This window comes from Martes martes (assembly GCF_963455335.1).
Source record: "Martes martes genome assembly, chromosome: 17".
Classification (NCBI taxonomy): Eukaryota; Metazoa; Chordata; class Mammalia; order Carnivora; family Mustelidae; genus Martes; species Martes martes.
The window spans coordinates 1313583-1338265 of NC_137905.1; the positions used below are offsets into that span (position 1 = coordinate 1313583).

General features: G+C 67.3%; 1 protein-coding gene across 2 annotated transcripts; it reads left to right on the forward strand.

Annotated features, from left to right (window-relative positions):
- Positions 1-5100: 5100 nt before the first annotated feature.
- CBFA2T3 (CBFA2/RUNX1 partner transcriptional co-repressor 3) lies at positions 5101-24303 on the forward strand (the record flags this gene model as incomplete). 2 transcript variants are annotated; one of them, XM_080828427.1, is made up of 11 exons in its annotated part: positions 5101-5236; positions 7611-7688; positions 11851-12089; positions 12175-12264; positions 16228-16409; positions 16932-17155; positions 19765-19850; positions 20391-20583; positions 20926-20994; positions 22398-22588; positions 24004-24303. In XM_080828427.1, the coding sequence occupies 11 exons, from the start codon at positions 5116-5118 to the stop codon at positions 24301-24303; spliced, it is 1773 nt and encodes a 590-aa protein (XP_080684553.1). The 2 variants fall into 2 exon arrangements, with proteins under 2 accessions (XP_080684553.1, XP_080684554.1); XM_080828428.1 differs by lacking the exon at positions 7611-7688 and having other exon boundaries at positions 5116-5236.
- Between the last annotated feature and the right edge of the window lie 380 nt (positions 24304-24683).

A 24683-nucleotide genomic window follows, 5' to 3' on the forward strand; every position in this document is an offset into this window, starting at 1 on the left:
GTTCTTTCCCACCGGCTCCGCCCGGCCTTGGAGAGCTGCTTCCTCTGTGGACAGATTAGGGACAGTCAGCTGGAGACTGGCCACGCCGTCTGGGAAAGACGCAGGGTCTCCCACGGGCCTGTGGCATGGGGGCCGAGGGCTGGGAGCGTTCTCAAGGGGAGGAGGCAAGGCTGGGGGTAGGGACCCCTTTGGCTCCCCTGCTCACCGGGACGCCTAGACATGACTTGCCTCCCGCCTACCCAGATGCGCACCAGCACACCAGCGGCCCGGCGCTCACAGGCCCCCAGCCCTCGGGGAGGCCGGGTGGAGACCGCCACAGAGAAGGCCCCCTCGGGGCGACGGACGGGGTGGGCAGGCCCCTGCAGGCCTCAGGGCTGTGGGCGGGCGGGAGAGATGCCCGGCTCCCGGCTGGCTCCCCACTCAGCTGTGTGAGCCCAGCAGGTCGCTGGCCGCTCTGACCCTTGGCCATCCGCCTCCGAGGGCTGTGGGAGGGTCGCACAAGCCAGTGGGCTGGGCCCTTCCCATAAGGAATATTCTTTTCCGTGTACGTTGGAGCTCCCTGGCTACGGGCCCCTCACTTCCCGTCTGCCTACCTCGGAGCCAAGACCACGGGGTGGGGGCCCGGCACTCCCCGGGCTGTCCCCACCCCCCAGGCCGCCGCTCTGGCTGAGACCCTGCTCGGGCTCCAGGATGGCTGGCGGGGACCCCCGGCATCAGGGGACGGGGCTCAGCGTCCCCGCTGGAGCATCTGGGCTTCCCTGCGGTCACGTGACTGGCCCTCACTGGGCTAAGGCAGCCTTCCGCACCCACCCAGCTGGGCCTGGCAGGTTGCATGGAAAGAACCATGATGCCTTCACCCTTGCTGCCAAGGGGCCTGAGATGCTGGGCAAGGGGACGGGGACGCTGGGCACAGGGCACATGAGCGTGGTAACCAGTCTGCCGTGTGGAATTCCTAATAAAAACCCGTCCTTGCGGTCACTTCATGCTTCCTGGTCTGAGGGATAGACAAGCTCACTCGTGCGGAGCCCCACGGGGGGGCAGTTGATACCCTTATTATTATATATTAACATTGTAAGGCTTGACCTGATCTGCCTAAACAGAGCTCCCTTAAAGGCACTTTGTCTGGGGATCCCCAGCTTCTACCAGATACTGTGTGCAGAGCATGGCAGTGAGGTCGCTGGGCAGGGACACTGAGGGGACCTGAGAAGGAGGGAGGGGAAGGGCAGCCTCCCAGGGCCCACCCGGGGTCTCCAGGCGGGGTCTGGCCTTGCCAGGGAGCAGAGTCAACCCTCGCTCACAACCTCGGCAGGAAGCAGAACCGTCCCCCTCACCAGCTCCTGGCACCCAGCCTCTGACGGAGGGACCCTTCTCCTGCACCCACACACCCTGAGCCCAGCCAGCTCCTGCTCCTGCTGGCTCTGGGCACAGGGTCCTACCCAGACAGCCCCATGCTGGCCACCGGCCCGTGTGACCTGCAGGGAGTCCAAGCCTCGCGGGGGTCTTGGGGAGCCAGAGAGCAGCCCTCGGAGCCAGCGCTGGGGGAACAAGGCCTCCCCTGTCCGGCGGCTCGTTACCGTTTCCCCCAGACTGCAGGGGCTGTGGCCAATCAGGCTGCGCGGGCTGGTGGGCCTGGGGCTTTGAGGATGGGGAGGAGATGATAGCTAGTGAGGGTGACGGTAGCCCACGCCGCCCGTGGTGTGACCCTGGCGGGCGCCAGGCCTCTCCTAACTGCGTTTCTCCCTCCGGCTCCTTGGATGCGTCCTGCACACCAGGGAGCTGGGCCGCGCGCCGACTTCGGGTGAGAAGCGAGGCGCCGGGCTCCCAGAGGCAGTTACTCATCCTGGGGCCCGGCATCCAGCTCCCTCTGAGCCCGCACGCCGAGTGGACCCACCCTGCTGTCCCTGCCTGGCCAGCCCCTCCGCCCCCAACAGCCCCCTGCAGCCCCGACGCGGGGAGATGCCTTCAGAGCCCCCGCCCGCCCCGCGTCCTGCGCCTGCATCGATGTGCGCACAGCCCAGCCTTCCGGACGCCCGGCCCCATGTGCCCCCGCAAACAGGGAGCTCAGGAGGCAGGGGCACCCCAGAGAGGGCCGACGTCCCCAAGGGTGAGGAGCACCAGTGTGGGGGGCACCTCAGCAGAGGACATGAGGCCAGAGCTGAACCGCCAGGAGGGACGGAGCGGTCCAGGCGGGGTGCTGCGCATGCGGGAAGAGGGGCGGGGGCTGGGGTCCCCGACGGGGCGGGAGGGCAGCCTGGATCGGCGGGAAGCCCCAGGCACAAGTGGTAGCTGCTGGCGGGTGTGGGGCAGGGGCGTGGACGTGCGGGCCAAACCTCACTCTGGCTGCTTGCAGGCCTTCGGGGCTCCCTCCTGCCCACACAGCCGGTCCGCCTGTGCCCACCCGGCCCCCGCTGACCCTCCGTCCCGGGGCCCCTGCCCACGTACTTCTCGCCAAGACTCCCAAACCCTCTGAGCCTTCCCACCACGGGAGGGCTGTTCCTCACCATCCTCACGCCACCTCTGCCCTCCCCGGACGGCCTTCATCATTCTCGGGGTGGGGGGGTCTGCGCTGAGGGCCGCATCCAGAGCAGGGGCTGGGCGCACAGTCCTTCCGGAAATCTCTGCCAGGTTTCCTCGAGCGCGTGCCCAGGCCGCTGCCCCTTCACAGGGAAAGACTCCAGGAGGCACAGCCAGGGAGCCGCAGAGCCACGACCCAAGACACAAGGGACTCAAGGGGTCCCACACGGTGCCCCTGGGACGTGGGGCCGCCACCCCCACTCTACCCCCTGCAGCCTCGGTCCGCCCCCTACCCGGTGCAGCCTCTGGGAGAACAGGGTGCACTGAGGACACGCGGCTCACAGACCCATGGGCCCCCACGGAGGCCCTCCCCCGCTGAGTGACCATGGCAGATACGGCACCGCTCGGTGCCTGGGACCCAGGGCTGGCGGCGGCACCCCCGCCCCCAGCGCCTCTGCCAGGACCGGGAGCTGCGACGGTCGGGGGCACAGCGAGCCGGGAGCGTGCGTGTCTGCTCAGGAAACGGGCAACCTCACCTTCCCTTTCTGCCGAAGGAGGTCACGGGCGCCAGTGGGCACTGCCGGTTCCCTCCCTGGGGCTCAGCAGGTGGCCCTGGGCGGAGTGTGTCCACCAACCGGATTCTCAGAGGGCCCTGCTTTGTTGGCCCTTGGCGCCCGCGGTGCCCCCAGCCGGCTGTGGAAGGGGCGGACGGTGGACCTGTCAGGTTCCCTTCACCCTCTCCATGTGGCCGGGACGAAGCCCCCAGCAGGGAAGGGCCGGCTACGTGTCTGAAACACCCCCCCCCCAGGTCAGCCCTGGGGGACGGGGTGCCCGGTCCTTCCCAGGGCCGGTTGGGCCACGTCTGCACCCTGCAGGGGTGGCCCGGGGCTCACAGGGCCACGTTGGCCTTGTTTGGTTGTTACCAGGGCCTGGAGGCCGGCCATGCATCCAGGCCCGGTGTTGACCGGCGCCCACAGCTGCGGTGCACGTGTGCCCAGCCATCAGCTCCTGACAGGCCGCGGGGGGCAGGGCGCCTGGCAGGAGGGAGGACAGCGGCTGCGGCTGAGGACAGCAGGTGCGGCATGGCCCGGGGGGCTGCTAATGACCGGCTGCTTCCCTGCCCCGGGGGGCCTAGCAGGGAGGGGCGTCCTCACTGCCAGCCCGCGGGCCCACAGCGCAGAGGGCTGTCAGAGCCCGCCGGGCGGGTGGACAAGGGGCATCTCCGCGCTGCATGGTGCGGGGTGGGGGGGACAGTAATGCCATCTGTCGGCATGATTCATCTTCAGCCACGGAGGCTGGCCGCCCCGTTTGCACATGTGTGTCCTGGGCCTGCGGGGGCCCCTGGGAGAGAATGGGGAGACGCGGAGGACGGGCGAGGTATAGTCACACAGGGACAGCTAACAGGTGGGCCGCCCGGGCCCCTGGCGAGACCCCCCGGTGTTAGCAGGGTGAACTCGGGGCAGCCCCTGGGGCAGCACAGGCTGTCCTTCCATAGCGGGCGGAGGACGCCCACCCTGACGGCCTCGAGCCGCCCACCCCACGTCCCGGCCAGCCCGCTGTGGTATTTTGCCCTGCCCGGGCGCTGGCTGACCCGAGTCAAGACAGAGAGGGAGGCCCAGGGCCTGCCGTCCTCCAGCTGCGGAAATGGCTGGCAGCTGGCTCGGGCTTCATACAGCTAGTCAGCGTCCCCCGGAGGCCTTTCCCTGCAGGCCCTGCTTTGTGGAGATCCCGGGGCTCAGGGACCCCCAGGCCCTGGTACAGCGTGGCTCCACAGGCACCATGGACCACATGGGACTGTTGACAACGTCAGGGGCACGTGACCCACCGTGGGCCACATATCGAGTGACCAAGCCTGGAACAGTGTGAAATTGACTGTGTCCGTGGCCTGGTAGGGCCCAGGAATCACCCAGGCTGCCAGGGGCTCAAATAAGGGTTTGCCGCCGCAGAGGGTCTGCCCCCCAGTCCTTCCTGGGAAGGACCACCCCACCGTGCCGAGACGTGACGCCTGAGAGCTGTCAGGGCCCTGGGAGCCATGGTTCCTCCGGAGGGGGGGAGCCGCCTGCAGCCCCGCACCAGGGAGCTTGTTAGGGATACAGGTGCTCAGGCCTCCCCCAGACCTGCGGCGTCAGAAACAGCAGTGGGGAGGCCAGCACCTGTGCTCAGGCCCTCCGGGGCATGCGGACAGAGGCTGTGTCTGCTGGCCGCTGCCGGGGGGTGGGGGTGCCACCCGCCCCCTGATCTGCAGGGGAGTCCACCCCAGCACCCCCAGGAACACCCCCCGAAGGACCCCAGTCCCTTTCCGACTGCCCCCGATTCTCCCAGCTCCACCCTCCAGTCCCCCTGAAACGGCCGCCCTCACCCGCCCTCTGAGCCCAGGTGGGTGGGATGTCAGCCACCTGGGCGCGCAGCTGAGGCTTATCTGCTGCCCACTGGGGCCTGGGATTGGGCCCGGCAGAGCCAGTCGTCCCCCGGGGAAGGAGCAGCGCCAGTCCACACCCGGCGTGGGTCCCTCGCGTCCCGTCAGCCCGCTTCACCCTTCCTCTCTTTTTCTCCCTTCCCCGCGGCCCCCCTGCAGTGGACAGGAAGGACGAGACAGTAACGATGCCTGACTCGCCGGCCGAGGTGAAGACGCAGCCTCGCTCCACACCCCCCAGCATGCTGCCCCCACCGCCTGCCGCGTCCCAGGGGGCCACCCGGCTCCCCTCCTTCGCACCGCACACAAGTGAGTAACCAGGGCTGGGGCGCCAGGTGGGCTGAGCGGAGGCCCCCTGGAGCTGTGTGAGGCTTGTCCGGCGGGTGATGGGGGCACCGCCACCCTGAACCCATAAACGCCCACCGCTGGGCCCTTGAGAGGGACGGTCCCAACCGGAGCCTGGAGGTTCACATCCCGGTTCTCCTGCTTTGTGGCTGTTTGGCCTGGGGCAAGCGACTAGAGCTCTCTGGACCTGGGGTCCTCAGCCACAACGCAGGACTGGCCCCGGCCCTGCCTCACGGAACCGCTATGAGGACAAGTGAGTTACTGCAAGTTCTCACCCGGTGAGTGTTGTGTCAAAGCCGGTACACTTGGAGCTCAGAGAGGGGCGGGGAGATCCCTACTAGCGCATAGCAGCTTTCTTGAGGGCCGGGGTCCGTCAGAGGGGCTCTGCAGCTGCCGTGGGGGTGGGGGTTGCTCAGGGCCTGGGGTCAGCCGGAGCCTGTGCTGCCAGGGACGTCGGGGCAGGCCAGCATCTCTCTGGCCCAGGGCTGATCCAGGCTCAGCCTCGGGGCACACACGGCGTCACGGGGAAGCCTTCCACAGTCCACAAACACCACTGTGGACCTGTTCCTTCGAGCCAGAAAATTCGGTGACTCCATGACTTTGGGGTCCTGAGTGTTTGGGAAGGAGACGTTAGCCTTGGGCCGATGGGGGAATTGGCCGATGGGGGTATGGTATTCCGTGCCCCCCAAGACTAGGGGCTTAGCAGTGTGTTCTAAGCATTTCTGGTGGGCAGTGGAGAGAATCCACATGGCATCTTTGCCCCCCACGTCCAGAGGCCAGGAAGCCCCACACCTGGGGAATGCTTCCCCACGTTTGAAATCCAAGCAAAGCTCGTCTCTGGGAAGGGAGGCTTGAGTGCCTCAGCATGGTTGTGGGCATGGCTTCCTCAGACACCCCTCTGTCTGCCCAGAGCCCAGGCCACGTGGCTGGGCCCAGATCCTTCCTCCCCTGTCATCTGAGGCCGGGCAGCCAGGGTCCCTGGGAGCTTGGCTGGACCCAGCCTACGTCTAGAGAAAGGTGCTGCTTTCAGTGGTCAGGCAACCCAAGTTCAAGGCCAGGCTTGGCCCCTTGTCTGTAGGATGCTGGCTGTAACCGCCACTAGGAGCTCCCAAGACACAAAGCCATGGGCCCTCCACCTAAAATGACGACCCCACCCTCCAGTGTCCGGTTCCTGGCGAGGAAGCAGCAGGCGGTCTGCCGGCATGACCAAGGGTTGGGACCTGGTTGCCCGAGTATGAAAGGCACGTCGTCCTCGGCCTACTTTCCTTCTTGGTCCAGGACCCATGTTTCCAAAAGCACTGGTCTGGGAACCAGATGTTCCAAATTGGGGACCGGGGTGGGTCCTATGTGTAGCTCAGGGTCCCCTCCCGGCCGTTCTGTCCCCCGCACACCCCAGGACACCATGGGCTCACATTTCTGGCTCCATCTGGAGCATGGAGGTCACAAGAGGCTGGTGGCTGGCACTTGAATGTCACCGGGCTGCTGGGGTGCTTCTGGGCCCCTGGCCACCTCCAAGGGGTCTCAGTGTTGTGTCCTCACCTGTGGAACTCCCTAAAAGCCCTGGTTAACTGCACCGTGGCCCTGGCTGCTGGGGGCGGGGGCCTGGGAGCCATGCCGGCCAGGCTGACCTTGAGCCGTGGCCTGAGGGCTGTGGTTTTCCTTGACTGATGACCGTCTGGGCACCAGTTCGTCCTGGAGTGGAAGCTGTGGTATGTCTGTGGCAGTGGTCAGGACGGCTGAGACGGCTCGGGATACCCTCAGAGGCCCGTCCTTCCTTGATTACCCCCTGTGACAGGGGGCTCTGGGCCTGTCTACAGTGGTCAAGCCCGTCTTGCCGCGCCTCGTGCCGACTAACTCCGGCAGGGACAGATCATATCTCTGCCTGCTGGTGTTTCCCCCTGCCCAGTGGCTCAGTCCTGGGCCTTGTTTTCGAACTGGCTTGTCTGCCAACAGACCTCATGCCCTATCAGCTTGGGCTCCGGGTCCCTTGAGGACGGTGCCAAGCAGGGTCACTGGGCGCCTTCCAGGAAGAGAGCTTTCCAGGAGCCTCGTGTCCCACCCATGCCGAGGGAGATGACCCAGCGCGGGTCCAGCTCTGAAGGTCCCACGAGAAATGGCCCTAAGACCCCAGTACGACCCCATTATTTCACGGTGGAGGAAGTGAGCCCCAGAGAAGGGAGTGGACTGACCCCAGGCGGTGACAGAGTCCCAGCCCCAGAGCTGCAGGGAGAGGCAGAGGGGAGGGGTGGACTGCGGGCGCCCTCGGAGGCAGCCTTGCCCCCCCCAGCCCCCCCGGCCTGCTCTTTCCTGACAGCGTGTTTTTTTATTTTGCTTACAGATCGAGAGGACGGACCCACGATGTCCTTGCCCCACGGCCGTTTTCATGGCTGCTTAAAATGGTCTATGGTCTGTCTCTGTAAGTAAAATAACAAAAACCGTGGCCCCCGGGAGGTCCTTGTCCAGCACACTCTGCTCTGGGAAGGCCGCAGCAGTGCCCCCCACAGCCTGCACCCCATTATCACTGCGTCTGCTGTGTTCGTGAGCCCTGCCTCCCTTAGACAGGATGGGGGCAGAGGCAGGCCCAGGAGGGCAGTGCCCCGAGTCAGACCCGCGTCCACAGCCCTGCGCTCACGAGCTGTGTGGTAATGGACAGGTGGGCGGCCTCTCTGGGCTCCCTTTTCCCCAGCCACAGGACAGGGAGGATAAGGCAGGTCCAGATCCTGTAGGATCTGTGAGATCCTGACTGTCAACAGCAAGTCGGTCGCTCAGCCCCAGCGCCGCCCCCCCCCCGCCCCACCCCTGCAGCTGGTACTGCACCTGCTTCTCCACCTGTGAAATGGTAGTCAGCCCAGCGCCCAGTGCCACGGGCAATTACAAGGAGCCGTGAGATGCAGCTGGTCTCACACGGGGCCTGGGACACGCTGGGCACTTGGTCGCCAGTGGATGTTTCTGCCGCAGTCTTAGGACCCTGCTGACGCCCGTGGCAGGAAACACTTAAGGGCCGTGCTCAGGTCAGGCCCCAACTCTAGACCAGGGGGCTGCTTGGCCCGGGGTGGTCCTGCGGAGCCCCTAGGCTGTGATCAGGTGGTGGCATAACGGTCCTGCATTGTTTACATCCCACGAGGCCGTTGTCCTCGCTGCCATCGTCGTGTGCTGTGCCCGGCCTCAGGGGGCCCAACGTGTCCCGGGAGCCGCGGTGCTGACGGGAGAGGGGCTGCTTGTGGGTTCCATGTCCCAGCGCGACCCCCGCCCAGGCCTCAGGGCCGGGGGAGCCACAGGGGTGCTCGCGTGTGCCCCCAAACCCCAGCCTGGGACACGTGTGCGGTCTAACTTAGTAACACACCTGTTGTGGGAATGAAAGCGCTTGTGGCCGGGGGTTATTTTCGGCGTCTCTTTAGTAAGTTGCTGAGACTGCCCAGCAGCCCTCGGGAGGGAACACAGGCGAGCGAGGGCAAGCAGGCCACCGGGAGGACCCAGGCGCCGAGGGCAAGCTGGTAAGAGAGCTGCAGGGAGGTCAGGTCCAGGCCGGGCCGCCTGGGGGCCCGGGAGGTCGAGAAAGCCGCTGGTCTCAGAGACCTCGAGAAGCTCCAGACCCCGGGTGACGCCCAGCTCTGCTGCAGGGAATCCCCGGGCCGGCGCGGGGACGGCCGGCGGCTGTCATCGCCCTTGACCAGGGCATCAGCTGGAGCCCACCAGGGAGAGAGAAAACGGGCCCAGCCGTGGGTCCCCTGCTCTCCCGGAAGGTCCTCCGGACAGCACCTTGGAGAGGGTGAGGGCGGGAATGCTTCCTGCCTGTGTCCGGCGTTCACTCTCCATCGCAGAGCGAGGGAAGCCACCAATGAGGGGACGCTCTGGGGCTGGTGTGTCCCCTCGAGGCCCCGGAAGGTGCTCCTGAGACCATTCAGACCAGGGGGCGAACGGGCTCCGACCGCGGGTGCCTCCCGGGGAGGGCATGGCTGACGCGAGCGCGCAGGCCCCGTCTGGGGACGGGAGGTGGCGCGTGCCGACCGGGCAGTGCCTTCCAAACTCCTGCTGAGCAGCGGCCCCGTTGTTGATGAGTGGCCCCCGACGCGGGAGAGCCGTCAGGGCCAAGCCTTCTACCTGCTCCCGGTGGTAGAAGGATAGCCGAGGCCATAATCCAGAGGACCGTGGAGCCGAAGGGGACCGACACCCGTCCTCCGGTTCAGGCCAAGGGCCACTTGCAAATGAAGGAACGGAGTCCAGGACCCCGCTCGCACCTCCCAGGCAGAGGTGAGGCCGCGGGCAGGATGCCCCCTCCCAGCCACGCGGGCAAGGCCGGGTCTGACGCTGAGGGCCTATGGTGTGCAGGGGTCAACCCGCGGGGGGCAGGCGTCCTGGGGAAGTGCATGGAGTGTGCGTGGTCATGGTCATGGCCACCTGTGGACTGGGTACCTCCTGGCCAGCAGCCCACTCAGGGACTCGCGGAGTGACGTTTGCAAGTGTCTCTGGCCAGTGGGTCTGGGGAGGAGGCCGGCGTGGAGGGAGGTGCGGGCAGTGTCTGTGGGGCCAAGCCCGCCGACAGCAGCCTCCGGGTTAACAGAGGGCTAGCGGGCTTGGGGGGCGGGCATTGGCAGGGGGGAGAGTGCGGTCCCGGGCCGGACTCAGGGGGAGCCGTTCCCCCAGGTCTGCAGGGCAGGTGGAGGGGGTGATGAGGACCCGGGAAAGCCACAGCTGGGGGAAGGCTGAGGCCCGGAGAGGTGGCTGGCGTGTGGGCCCGTGCCTCCAGGCCAGGTGAGGCCGAGAGCACCTGCAGAGGACACTGCCCGGGCCCGGTGAGGATAGGCAGGGCGGCCGCGGTCCGGAGCGGAACCCCCACCCCCATGGCCCCGGCCGGCGGACGTGCCGGGCGCTCAGGAGAAGCCACCTCACAGAGAGCGGACCCTGGCGGCATCCCCACCCCAGCCCCTAGAAAGGAGCTCCTGCCCCCCATCGCATGCTCGCCGGCTGCCGGGCCTCAGCCAGAGGTCCCCGGGGGGCCCAGAGCCCCGAGACATTCTGTCCTGAGGGAGCAGCGGCCTTGAGCTGCCCGCCCCCCCGCAACTCCTCGGCTCGGGCCTCGTGTGCACCCCAGCGGGAAGGGTGGGCGGGGCGGGGCCCTGAGCACCATAGCTGCGTGAGGGGGGCGCCGGGGCCTGTGTGCAGGGACCTCTGCGTGGGCACGTGGGTGCTCTCGCACCAGCATGTGGGGCTGTGTGCGTGTGTGCGTGTGAGTATACTTGTGACGTGTGTGCATGTGTCCACGTGTGTGTGCCCATGCATACATGTGCGTGCCTGCGTGTGTGTGCGCGTGTGCACGAACGTCCGTGTCCACTTGTATGCACATGTCTGTGTGTTCACGTGGGCCTGAGAGGACATGGGTATGTCTGCATGTAGGGCCCATATGCACACACGTGTGTGCACGCATGCACCTGTGTACAGACACGAGTGCGTGTGCATGGGAGAGTGTGCAAGGATGCTGGGGCGGGGAGCGGGGGTGGGGAACAGAGGGTACGTGTCGGGACACTGGGATCAGGAGCCGCCAGAGGAGTGGGCCAGTGAGCGTGCCGGGGGCTCAGTGCAGGAACACGGGGGCCGCCCTGAGCAGGTGCCTGGGCAGCCGGCAGGGGGCAAGGCGTGAGGGACCGCTGGGTGTATCAGACGAGCCTCAGGAACCCAGACGTGCCAGCCCGCCTCCCACATCTGGAGCCCCGGCCACTGTCACGATGGGCCCCAGCAGCCTATGCTCTCTGTCATCTCTGCAGACCCTGGTCATTGAGGTCAGGCTCCTGAGGCCAGGGGACTACGGTGCAGGCCGGGCTCAGGCTCAGCCTTTCCCTCTGTCCCTCAAAGCTGAGGAGTGAGGTCTTGTCCCAGGACATGGCACAGTGACCCCAGGTGTCCGCTGTCCTAGAACACTGCCCCCAGTGTTGGGGCCATGGGGACCACCGGTGCCACTCCCCTGACCCTGGCGGTGTGCTCATCACAGGGGCCTCCGGTCCGCACAGGCGCCTGCTTGTCCTCCCTGCACAGCCCGGGGCTCCCGTGCATTCACCTCCGGGGTGTGGCAGCCCCAGACAGCAGCCCACCAGGAGCCTCCGGGCCAGGATCCAGCCCTACCCGTGCAGGGTATCCAGGCCCCTCCGTGCCCCCACAAGCCCTGTCAGCCCAAATGATGGGGCCTGTGGAGGCCATGGGGTACCGCTTGGGGCCGTCACGGCCGAGGTGAGGGTCATGGCCTTTCTGGAACAGTGAGCCCCTGATCCCCTGAATGGGGATGGAGGTCTCCAGGTCCGTCGTGGGGGAGAAGCCCCTCTGCCCGCTCTCAGCGGACCCCTGAGCATCCTGGCAGGGGTCCTGGTGTGGCGTGCCCCCGGCTGTAGAGGGCCTGGCCGTGCAGCCCAGGGCAAGGCCAGAGGCCTGGTGCAGTCAGGGGGCCACACCGGCCCAGCCCCACCCACTGCTGACCTGGGCCCATTTGCCCATCCATGTGGGGCGTCCAGTGCCCCATGCCCCCGCTGCGGGCTCCAGCCCCGTGGCCCCCTGTGCCGTCGTCTTCAGCCCACCTCTCCCTCCCGCAGTGATGAACGGCGGTCACTCGCCCACGGCCGTCAACGGGGCGCCGTCCACGCCCAGCGGCTTCAGCAATGGCCCGGCCACCTCGTCCACGGCCTCGCTGTCCACGCAGCACCTGCCCCCGGCCTGCGGGGCGCGGCAGCTCAGCAAGCTAAAGCGTTTCCTCACCACCCTGCAGCAGTTCGGCACCGACATCTCCCCGGAGATCGGGGAGCGTGTGCGCACGCTGGTGCTGGGGCTTGTGGTGAGTGGGGCGGCCGGCGGGGCCGGCGGGCTGTGGGGCCGTGCCACGGGGCTTGGGCTGACTACGGCCGTGTCTCTTCGCCCAGAACTCCACGCTCACCATCGAGGAGTTCCACTCCAAGCTTCAGGAGGCCACCAACTTCCCTCTGCGTCCCTTCGTCATCCCCTTCCTGAAGGTGAGCCCGCGTCCCCGTCCCCCAGCGGCGGGGCCCCCACGCCGTCCCATGTCTGTTCCCCGCCTGCTGTGACCAGGCACCACGCTCGGCCCACCCCACGGGTTCCTGTGTGGGAACAGCGCTGACCAGCCAGGGCCGACTCCTGCTCCTTAGGGCTGCAGACCCGCTCCCTCTGGTCCCAGGGCTCCTAGACCCTGCCCCCAGCTCGGTCCCACCGCATTGGCCGTGCGCCTGGTGGCCTGCAGGAGGTCTGGGGACGCAGTGCGAGGGAGCTCAGCCAGCCAGCCAGGGCTACAGATCAGCAGGGGTGAGGAGGATGAGGGAGGGAGGCAGGTGGACCTCAGGGGACAGAGCAGCAGGGACTACACGCCCGGAGTCCTGAGGCAGGAATGTGTCTCCTGTGTTTGGTGTGAGGCTGGGACAGGTGGAGGGGAGAGCGACAGGGACAGAAGGAGGGACAGGCCGACGGATGGATGAGTGGTGTCAGAGAGAACAAGGGCCGTGTGGTCAGACATGGAGGGCCATCAGCGGACCAGGGCCTCGGCGCAGGGAAGGGTAGTGGCGGGCGGACTGCAGCAGTAACGCGAGGCCTGTGAGCCATGCGGCTTCCTGGGCCCCAGCCCAGAGCCCCGGAGTCGGAATCTGCCTTGTGACAAGGGGCCGGGTGGTCACGTGCATACAAAGTAGGACAAGCATAGCTCTACAGCCCGCGGGCCGTTTTCTCCTTGCGGTACTTCTCAGGGCCTTCCCTCCACCAGGAGGGTCTCGTGTCTCTGGAGAGGGCAGAGGCGAAATGCTTCCCAAATGCATGTGACCCTCTGGTGATCACAGAGCTCACTTGGGCGCTGCCGTCTCCCCGGGCCCTGCTCCCCGGCACGGCAGGCCCTGGCCAGGGCTGCCTTCCAGGGTCTTGAGGACAGACGAGGGCAGATGCTCCTGGCTTTGAGCCCTGCCTCTGAGCCGCTGCTGTTGGCCTGGGCCAAGCTAGCTCAGCCCCTCGGACTTGGTTTCTGCAAATGTGCCACGGAAGTCGCCCTTGCCATTGGGAAGGCGGCAGATGCCCACTTCCTGTGGGGCGTCCTCATCTGGGCCCTTAAACGTCTGTGGACAAGGTCTGCTTAGAAAGCTCTTCCCAGCACCCCTGCTGACCCCTGCCCCCCACCGCAGCCCCAGGAGGGGACAGTGCAGGAACTCCCACCGGTCCTGGCCCGCAGGTCCCCGCGCAGTCCGGACGCCCTGGGGCCGTCAGACGCCAAACCCAGGCCTTTGCAGGGCCTGCCCTGGGCTGGCACCACGGCCCCCGCAGTCCCTGTCAAGGGGACCCTGGGTCCCGCCCCACATCCGTCCTCTCCTCCCTGCTTCCTGCCCTCCCGCGCACACCCTGCTGTGCTCACACCCTGAGCTGGGACGCCCGCGGCAGAGCCGACATTTGCGCCCTTCTGGTGGTCCTTCACAATCCACCAGGAGCCCTGCCCTGCCTGCTCCTCCTGCCACTTGCTGCTGACTCCACGCTCCCCATCTTCGGGGACACAGTACGCCTGTTTATTCCGTCAGATCAAATATTTACAGCAGATGTCGCAGTCTGCTCAGCTGCCCTTGTTTGCTGGGGGAGCGGGGCACATCCGGGGGCCCCTGCTCTGGGCCCAGCCAGGCCTCCGGCCCCCCGCCCCGCCGCCCCACACAGGGTCCTCCCAAACTCCCCTCGATGTGGTGCCAGGTGGGTCACGCCAGGGCCCAGCACTGCCTGTGACGGTGCCCTCTGGCTCTATGTCCCCTCTGGCCACAGTGCCCTCGAAGGGCTCCCGGGACTCTCGCACTGAGACTGCTCTCGTGGTCAACAGGCAGCCACGCTCCATGCCTGTGTCCCGCCCCCCCCCCCCCGGGGGCTCGGGGCAAGCACGGAGGACGCGGAGTCTGTCTCCCTGACCTGGAGCTCTGGGGTGCAGCCAGTTCGGTCTGCAGGCCGCGCCCCCAGGTCCTGCCCCCGTGCGACTCCAGCAGCAGCCCCAGCCACTGGAGAGCACGGCACTGCGGGGGTGCACGACCCTGGTTTCCCGTCTGGGACCTGGGCTGGAGGTGGGGAGCCCCTTCCAAGGATTCACCACCCACCAGGTCCACTGTGGGGCACGAGCTGTCACAGGGGCCTTATCGCCTGCCGAAGAGGCAGGAACTGTCGCGGGCCTGGATCAGAGCCCAGAGCTGGGGTCTCGGGCCTCCCCCACAGTAACCCTCACTGGGGCAGGAGTGCATGAGGCTGGGAGGACGGGGAGCTTCGCACGGCCCTGCTGCGGGTGAGACACGAGTGAAAGGTCTCACCCAGGGTCCCGGCTCAGCCAAGCCCACAATCGCACATGTCCATGCAAATGTTGGTTTCCCTTCGGCCTGAGTTCCCGCCTGTGAAGAAGGGGGTTCTGGGCTTTCCTGCAGTGCTGGTGTTCACGGGGCTCTGGTGACCAGCTCAGCCTGTCCACATCGGTGGCTGGGCCTCCCCTGCGACCGGGGCCCTGGGAACACAATGGGGACCACTGCCCCAGAGGCATTTGTGAGACCAGCTGCCCCGCAGCCCACCCTCATTCTTCTGGCCGGGGGCTCCCCTTCGCCGCCCCCACCAAGGGCCCCGAGACCCCTGAATCCTTTTTTCAGCCTCATACAGTGCAGGCCTATGTGGTGGGGCTTCCCAGAAGCTGGGAGATGCTGCCCCACCCGGCCGGCCCTCCGCCCTCGGCCCCGGCTCCCAGCTGGCCCCAGCCAGCCAGGAATCCAGATGCTTCCACGGCCTGAACAGCGACCAGCCGGCCAGCCGGTGCCCCAGCAGTCCCCACCCTGCTGAGCCAGCTGAGGGAAGGCCATGGGGGGTGGGGAAGGGAGAGGAGGATGTTTGGCGTCTTCAGACCTCCCGGGACCTCCTTTCCCAGCTCATGCTCCTAACGTGTTCGACAGATGGCGGGCTGGCCCCCGTTCAGCTCTCCAAATAGAAAACAGGCCTAGCGGCCCGCTCTGCCTGACAAACCCACGCCGGCTGCTCGATCGGGTCTGGTTGGATGCGCCCATGGGGGGCTGGAGAGCCAGGAGGCGGCCGCCACTCTGCGATGCCACGGGAAAGCTGGGGGATCGTGTGTATTTGCAAACACTTGGGGCTGCCGGCTCTCCCAAGCAGCCCGCCGCTGGGCCCCCGTCCGGCCTGTCCCCTGCCCCACCCCCCCGCTGTGCCGTTGGAGGAGCCCACGTGCAGCCCAGCAGCCCACGCTGGGCGGGGGGTGGGAGCAGGCCTGGGGTCGCAGCGGTCGGGACTGCCCCTGGGTCCCGTGTCCCACCCTGGACGTGGACCGTGTTCTCCTCACCCACAGACGCGGAACCAAGTGGTCACGTGTGTCCACGGATGGTTGTAAGGATCGCGGGAGGGGACGCGTGTGATCGTGCAAGTGGGGTGGGCACGGGCCCACGTGTGCTGTGGGTTCCAGGCTGCTCGGGGCTGGGCCGGGCAGGGCACCGCAGGAGGTGGGAGAGCCAGGGCTGCGCGTCGGGGTCTGGAGCACACACGCAGGCCGCTGCTCCCGGCTCCTCCTTTCGTGGTCTGCCGTGGGGGGGCTGCCCCCTTGCCCTCCCTGAGCGCCGGCTCTCCCCTCCACACCGCAGCTGACTGGGTGCGCGCCCCCGCGGGTGAAGGCAGAGCCCTGCTTATGAGACTTTCCTTGCCTTCTCCGGATGCCCCCAGGGGAGGAGGCTCGCCAAAGCGGGAAAACCCGAGCCTGGGGGTCCAGGATCTGGGCTCAGGCCCCCACTGCACCTCAGATCACTGTGCCCACCCCCATTCCCAGACCGTACTGGAGGAACCCCAGAGAGCTCGTGCAGTGTGCCCGAGGTCACAGAGCAGGGCTGGCCGCCAGCCTCCCGACCACGCGTCAGCACACTTGGGCCTGGGCCCCCGTCGGCAGTGACGGCCGCCGTCTCTCCCCGCCGCAGGCAAACCTACCCTTGCTGCAGAGGGAACTCGTGCACTGTGCCCGCCTCGCCAAGCAGACCCCCGCCCAGTACCTGGCCCAGCACGAGCAGCTCCTGCTGGACGCCAACGCCTCCTCCCCCGTCGACTCCTCGGAGCTCCTGCTGGACACCAACGAGCACGGCAAGAGGAGGTCCCCTGACAGGTAGGGGGGTTGCGGGGGGGAGGCCACAGAGGGACGGGGTCTGGGGCTAGGCATCCCAGCGACTTGGGGGGCCCCGGGGAAGACAAGGGACTGTTCAGGAGGGAGTCCGTGTGCCGGGAACGGCCTGGCTCTTTGCTTCAGGCTGCAGGTGGACCCGAGTGTCCAGGCACCTGAGGTCTCCAGGTGGCTGGGCTGGCCCTCAGTGCGGGCCACAATGCCAGACGCTTGTCTGGCCACTGGAGAATGCGTGGCTGTCTTCCTAGGCCCTCAGCAGAGGCTCAGGCTCCCTGACCACGGCCCCAGGAGCCCAGACACCAGTGGGCAGTAGAAGCTGGCATGAGCCCCACAGGAGGAGGGAGAGTGGGGGGGCTGGGCTGGGCCTCGTCTCTCTCCTTGTGCATCTGTCTCTGCCCTGTGGCTCTTTCTCCTTCTCCCTGCCCGTGCCTGTCTCTCTCTCACCCCTCCTGCCTGGGCTTCTGTCCACGGTTCGTGGTCTGTGACCTCACCTGCTCTTTGGGTCAGGACCAAAGACAATGGGTCAGACCGTGACCCGCTGCACCCCGACCACCTCAGCAAACGGCCGTGCACCCTGAGCCCCGCGCAGCGCTACAGCCCCAGCAACGGGCTGCCCCACCCCACGCCGCCCCCGCACTACCGCCTGGAGGACATGGCCATGGCCCACCACTTCCGCGACTCCTACCGCCACCCCGACCCCCGGGAGCTGCGGGAGCGCCATCGGCAGCTCGGTGAGCGGAGCTTGGGGGGCCCGTGTGAGCCTGCACGGGCTGGGGAGCGACACAGAGCCGCAGTGAGCACGGCCACACAGGAGAGATAGGCAGATGCCTCTGGGCCTTGTCTGTCCGGGAATGATGCTGAGGAAACAGGTGTGGGGGAGGACTGGAGTGGAGTGGGGCATGCCCCTGGCCTTAGTGAGGGCCCTCTTGTCTTGGGGGTCTGACATCCCTGACGGGTAGAGGGGCCTCCCTCCCCCAGGGGGAAGGGGTGTGGTTGCAGAGCGGCCTGTCCCCTGGGGCCAGGCATTCCCTCTACGGGAACCTAGAAGGTCCACACACAGGTCCACACACAGGATGTGCTGCCTGGGGGTTGCGGGGTCCTGCGGGTCAGCAGGAGGCTGGGGTCCCGGCCAGCCAGCATGAGACCCCCTGTTAGGCAGGCTGGGCGTGTGAGCCCCCTTCCAGGGACTCTCACACTCTGGGCCCAGGATCCCGAGAGAAAGCAAACGCCCCCCTGAGACTCACAAGCCTTCTCCGAGTACCACTGGTGACACAGGGCGTGTCCAGCTCTCTGAGTGGGAGAGTGAGGCCCACATACCAGATCCCAGTGCATGAGGGAGGGACGTGCAGGAGCCCGGCTCTCGGGGGACAGAGGGAGCCTCGGAGGGACAGCAGTTCCCACCCTGCAGCCTTCCGTGCGTCCGCTGACCTCCCAGGCTCAGTCTCTTCCTCTGTCAGCCGGCAGGCGTCCCACCCCTCCAGGCGGCGTGAGAAGAGCTCACACGGGGCCTGGCATAGGGGGCCTGGTACTGATGCGAGGGCAGGCCCACATCACAGATGAGGAGACCCAGAAAACCCAGTGCATGTGCCCAAAGCCTTCTCGTCCTATCTGCCTGAGCTTCTGACCCCGTCTGTGTTGAGGACTAAGAGATGAAGAGGACCAGCCCACACCCCAGGGCCCCCAGCCTCCTGGGGAACAGCCTGGAAACAGCTGCCCCAGAGAGTCCCAGGGCGCCCCTGGGGGGCCCAGAGGCAGGGTCAGCAGAGGCCTCGCCCTGTACAAGGCCATCTCCCCCCCCACCCCCACCCGCGGAAGCTTCCGGGGCCTGGGCCCAGGCGGCAGGTGACAGCGTCTGGCTCCCTGCAGCCGGGTCGGGCAGGTGCTAATTCCCACCCGCTTCTGCTAATGCAAAAATAAACACCAGCTGTCAGGCACATCTCAGCCCCTGTTTTGGTTGGGGTGTGGGCACAGGCCCTGGTTCCGCGGGTGGTAGGGCTGGGTGGTGGACGGCAGCCTGGGGCCGCCGCCTCTCACTCCCGCCGCATTTTGAAGAGGCATTTCAGGTTTGGGGAGGCTAGAGGACCCTCAGGGACTGGAAAAGGCCTAAACAGTGAGAGCCCAGGCCGGGCAGCCCCGGCCAGCCCTGGGTTACCCGGCATAGGCTCGGGGCCCCGAGATGGGAGCATCCAAAGCAGCGCGCGGCCCAGAGCCTCTGATCTGTCAGGAACAGCGTGAGGACAGGCAGGCACTGCTGCGTTGGTTCAGGGTTGTGTCTCATCACCGCTGGGGGGCAGGGAGGACACCCCATTGTTTCAGTCGCTGGAGCTCTACCGGCCAGTAGCTGAGGGCACACTTGAGGCTCGGGCTGACCTTGGGGGACCTTGGGCAGTCACACCCCTGAGCCAGCCTCAGTGTTTTCGTCTGCCGGATGGGAGCGACGGTAGAAGCCCCCTTGGGGGCCCTCCCTGCCCGTGCCCCTCTGGAGAGCCTTCTCACGCCCTGAAAGGTCGGCAGGGTAGGGAAATGCACACGGAGCGCTGGGGAAAAGGGGCCTGGGGGCCTGTGGGGAACAAGGGTTTCCCAGACCACCCTGTCTCCCAGCCTCTTGTCCCACTGGACTTTGACCCAGGAGACTCGCAGCCCTGCCCAGGACAGAATGAACTGGGAAGCAGCCAGGACTGTTTCGCACGCAGATCCCTATGGGGCTGAATGAATTCTCGAGGGCTCGGGGCTGCGGAGGAGGGGGCCTAGGACCTGGGCTTTGAGGGGTGTGTAGGAGTCCAGCTGGTTGCAAGGGTGAAGGACAGCGTGGGCTGGAGCCGGGCTGGAGCCGGGCAGCGGCCAGTGACCCCTGGCAGTTTGGAGGCGGGACAAGGCCCTCAAAGTGGGGCCTGAGGCAGCTTCATGGGCAGCAGCAGGGCAAGGGAGACTTGCTGGATTTGGAGACAGGGAGGTGGGGGAGGGGTGGCCCGGCCTGGACTGGGGGATGGGGACCCGCCTCTTCCTCCCAAGCACGGAGTAGAGGCCAGGCCTGTTCTTGACCATCCCCCAAAGGCAGCGGACAGAGGGTCCGTGTCCAGGGTCATCCTCCTCACCCTCTCCACTTCCTTTAGGCCGGCAAAGCCGAGCCCAAGCACCGGTCCCGGGGTTAGGGGCGGGGCTTGGACGCACAGGGCGGGGCCCGGGTTCCTGGGAGGGGCTTGGGTGCGGGGCGGGGCCTGGGGGGCAGGGGGCTGGGGAAGGGACCCAGGAAAGACCATTGCCGGGCGTGAGGGGCGGGCTCTGCGGGACAGGGGGGCCTGGGATGCGGGTCGGGACTGAGCTTCTGCGCACCCTGCAGCGGCGCAGGGGTCCCGGCAGGAGGAGGTGGTCGACCACAGGCTCACGGAGCGGGAGTGGGCGGAGGAGTGGAAGCACGTCAACAACGTGAGTGTCCAGGCCCAGCGCCCCGAGGCTCCTGGGGCTCCGCCCAGCCCGTGGGGCTCCCTGCGCGCCCTGCTTTGCCATGCGCCTACCTGCCTGGGCCGGCCAGCCCCCCAGAACCTTTGCATCTCCGCCCCTACGAGCACCTCTGCCTCTGGGGAAAGGGGGCTTGGGGCATTGGGACCCCTTCCACACTGTGTTCAGGGTCATCCCTCCCCTGCTTCCTTTGTGGGAAGGGAGCCCAGGCAGGTGTGTCTCCAGAGCAGCTCTGGCCTATCTGCCCTCCCCCGGCGGAGCACAACCTGGAGCGTGGACAGAAAGGCCCCCGACGGAGAGTCTGGCCGTCACCCCCCACCCCAGGCCTGGGGCCTTTCCAGGCAGCGGGAGGCAGTTTTCACACCATGGCCCTGAGCGCACTGTGGCAGGCCCTCGTGGCCAGCGGGCTGGCCCAGGCCCAGGGTGTGGGAGAAGTTCCGTGGCCGTCCCCCACAGAGCAGCCCCCCCAGCCCCACACGCTCGGCGCCCCCGCTTGCCCGCCCACAGCTTCTGAACTGCATCATGGACATGGCCGAGAAGACGCGGCGCTCACTCACGGTGCTGCGCCAGTGCCAAGAAGCCGACCGGGAGGAGCTCAGCCACTGGGTCCGGCGCTGCAGCGACAGCGAGGACGCCAGGAAGGGCCCCGCACCTGCCCCCGCCCTCAACAGCTCCCCGGGTGCACGGGGGTCCCCGCTAGGTGCGTGCGAGGGGGCGCCACGGGGGACAGGGGTGCACGGCAGGGGCGCCGAGGACCGTGTCCGGCACCCCCCTTCTGGCACTACAGTGTAAGGATACGGCCCAAAGCCCCACCCAGGGAAGGTGACAGCGGAAACTCAGCGAGGCCCAGGTCCCAGCCGAGTCCAAGGGGCCCCAGAGTGTCCTCCTTCCTGGCAGTGCCCTGCCCCTGCCCCCGCAGCAGATACAGGGTTCCGACCCAGGGGCATGCCAGGAGACCCCCCGCAGGGACACACATTGTGTTCCCCTTACCCGTCCGGGTGCGGCCCGTTCTGTGTGTGACGCTCGCATCCCTGTGTTGCAGACGCCCACCGGGAGTTCATGCCTCGGAGCCTCTCTGGCTACATGCCCGAGGAGATATGGAGGAAGGCTGGTGAGTGCGGGTGGGGGCACCCGGTGTGTCCTCCGTGCCCTGTCATTCACGAGGGCTTCCGTCAGCGTGGGGCGCACAGGGCTCTGCGGACCCTGTGGGAAGGCTCAGGGCACACTTAGCATTCAGTGTAGGACGGTGGCCACCTGCCGTCTTCAGGCAAATGAGTGTGCCGCTCAACAGAACCGATGGGGTCCCTGGGTCTTGCACACACACGTGTGTGCACAGACCCACGTGGGGGAGACAAAGAGCTGGGGTGCCTGCGGCCTTCTGGGTGTGGCATAGAGTCCCGTGCCAGGGACACTCCCCGCACATGGGGACACACTGTGGGGAGGGGCCGGGCAGAAGTAGGAGCCAGTGGGCAGCTTGAGAAAAAAGAGGGGGGGCGGGGGCTCCACGGGGTGGGGCGCCTGGGGAGAGAAGCAGCAGGGTCCCTGAGACGCTTTGGTTCATGGATGGATTCAAAGGGAACCGTAAAGCAGAGGGAGAGAGTCTCAGAACCTTGAGAGCGGAGAGAGGGGCGCGTCCCCTCCCCAGACTCAGAGACCGAGGGGCCACAGACAGGTAGCAGCCGCCTGGAACAAGATTGGGGAGGCCCGGGCCCGGACAGTAGGAGGGGGTCCTCATGTCCCATGGCCTGTCCCCTCTGCCTCTATCTGCCCCCAGGATACCCTTGGCGACAGCTGCACGGCACTCCCGGGGTGACCTGGGGGCGGGCAGCTCTCACAGGCTCTGCTGGCAGCCAGCCACACCTGGCGTGCAAAGGCTCGCACGGAAGGCTCCTGGAGCCCTGCTCATCCCTACCCACTTCCCCTGCGGGAAGAGCACTGCCGGGTAAACTGAGGCAGGCCTGAGCGGCTGTGGGTGGTTGCCAGGGCTAGAGAGCACCGTGAAACCCAAACGGACGCTCTGGGCTCAGCCAGACAGCTGAGCTCACGCCACAGCCCCAGGCCGGCTTATCTTCAGGCGGGAGCAGGCCAGAGGCGGCACGGGTGGGTGACAGAGGCCTTCCGGAGTGACAGCAATGCAGAGCCCTAGAGGGGGCGTCCCTGGACTGCTTCAGCACGGCCCAGGAGAAGCAGACCATCCAGGGGGCAGAACAGTATAGCTCTGGTTCTCAAGGTGGGTGCCGGCACCAGCAGCATCGGCATCGCTTCGAACTCGTGGGTTCCGAGGTTCCAGGGTTCATCCTCTCATGCCCATGGGGTCCACGTCACGGTGGGCTTGGCCACGCCCCCTGGGGCAGTGCCACCGCACACTGAGGTTTGGGAACAGCAGCGAAGGGCCAGGCCCGGGAGACGCCCCCACACCAGTCTGCCGCACGTGTGCCTGGTCGCAGGTGCACACAACGCAAGGAGGCCCGGCGGGGCCTGGCCGCGTGTCGACAGCCCGCGTGTCGTTTGCAGAGGAGGCCGTGAATGAGGTGAAGCGGCAGGCCATGTCCGAGCTGCAGAAAGCCGTGTCGGACGCCGAGCGGAAGGCCCACGCGCTCATCAGCACGGAGCGCGCCAAGATGGAACGCGCCTTGGCCGAAGCCCGGCGGCAGGCCTCGGAGGACGCCCTGACCGCCGTCAACCAGCAGGAGGACTCCAGCGAGGTACGGCTGCCCGCCGGCCCCCAACCCCGGCCCCAGCCTCCGGGTCCAGGCCCCGAACCCGCACTGTGTCGCGTTTCAGCCTCGCGACCTTGGGCAGCTGGGGCTCCCCATCGCACGGATGCGGACGCTGAGGGCTCCAGGGCGAGGTGGCTTGCTTCAGGCCGCGCCTGAGGCCTCGTGGGCCAGGATTCAAACCTAGGCCGGCCTACGCCCGTGCTCTGGCTAACCGGTGGCAGCAGGGGCGCCAGGCGAGTGGAGACCGCAGGTGCACGTGGAGCGCCTCCCCGGCTGCCGCCCATGTGTGTGCCCAGCAGGAGCATGAGCACCACCGTCCTGCTTGTGCCCGGGCATCAGGAGCTGGGCGGGGTCCAGCGGAGCAAGGGCCAGGGTGCCCCTCGTCCTCGTCCAGAAAGGGCTCTCGTGTCAGAGGAGTCAGGGGAAGGGAGACAGCTTGTCCAGGGGGCTCCTGGAACTGCCCTTTGGAGGGGACGCATCTCCAGAGCCCTGGTGTGTGCGTGTGCGTGGACGGGCCCCGAGGGTCAGCGCCCGCATCCGCAGCGGCTGCTTCCGCAGACACCGAGCTCGGGAGGAGCAGGCGGGTAGAACAGGCAGACCACTCGGGGCCAGGGCAGGGACGTGTGAGCAGAGTCCTGGAGGAGGAGAGAGCGAGCCAGGCAGGGATCTTGGGGAGCAGTGCCCCCACGAGGAAGGAGCGGCGAGGACGGAGGCAGGGGCATGCCAGGCCGAGTGAGGACGGCGTGGCCGAGCAGAGCAAGCGCGGAGGTCCCAGAGGCTCTGGGGGCTGACTAGACGCTGGGCCCTCCTCCCGGGGCAGGCATGGGCTCCCCGACCCTCGGCCTGGCTGCCAGCTCGGGTCCCCCCGCCACCTTTTGCTCACGTGCATGGCTGAAGTTACCGCTCGTCCCACAGAAAGGGAGCAGATGCCCGATGGCCTGAGGCAGGCCTGGCCGTGCACCCCACACTGGAGCCTGGCAATCTTTACCCAGCCAGGGCGCCATGTTCTGGGGTTCGAGCCCAGCTAACCCGGGAGGGCTTTCTGGAAGAGAGGACAGGTTGTGACTGCCTTCCCTCCTGAGGACCCACAGTCCTGTAAATGCCACGTGAACCTGACCGCAGCTGGCTGGAATTGTGTGCCTCAGTAGTGCGAGCCCGACCCCCAGAACGGCCTAGCCGGGTGGCCGTGGTCATGGCTGTGGCCGCTGAAAGCCACCCACGAGCTATGGCCAGTCACTGGTCAGGGCGGTCCTCTTCTGGCTCTGTGATGCCGTGGCCAGACCAAGTGCGTGTGTTTGCGGTGTGTGCCGCCCCCATCAGCCGGGCCAGGCACCTGGGTGGACGGGGCCCAGCGTCTGCCCCATAGCCACCCCCTGACCGTGTCCCCCCCCCCCACCCAGAGCTGCTGGAACTGCGGGCGCAAGGCTAGCGAGACGTGCAGCGGCTGCAACGCGGCGCGCTACTGCGGCTCCTTCTGCCAGCACCGGGACTGGGAGAAGCACCACCACGTGTGCGGCCAGAGCCTGCAGGGCCCCGCGGCCGCCGTGGCCGACCCGGGGCCCGCACCGCCCGACGCCACGGCCAGCCTGGGCCCCTGCCTGTCCGCGGGCGCCGCCAGCCCCAGCGAGGCCAGCTCTGCGGGGCCCTCCCGCCCCGGCTCACCTGGCCCGCCGGGGCCCCTGGACGCCGCGCCCCGCTGACCCGCCCCCGCCCCCTGCCCACGGCCCCCCAACCCGGCCGGGGCCCATGGATGCTGAGCCCTCTGGCCCCGCCCGGCCCCGGCCCTGGGAGCCACTGCTGCTACTGCTTCTCTCCAAAAGAAAACAGAACCAACAAAGACTGCATCAACGCAACTTCCTCAGTGACCTGGCGGTCTCAGCACGACCACGCGTCCTCAGACACGCCCCGGGACACAGCGGCCCGGCCGCCGCCCGCTCGCGCTCCCCCGTGTCTCTGTCTCTGTGACCCTTGTACGCTTTCTCTTGAAGACGAAATCTGTTTGGTGGCGTATATTTTCAGTGAAGAATTTTGGGGGGTTTTGTGGAATAGACCTACTGAGAAGTGGACAAAGGAAACGGGG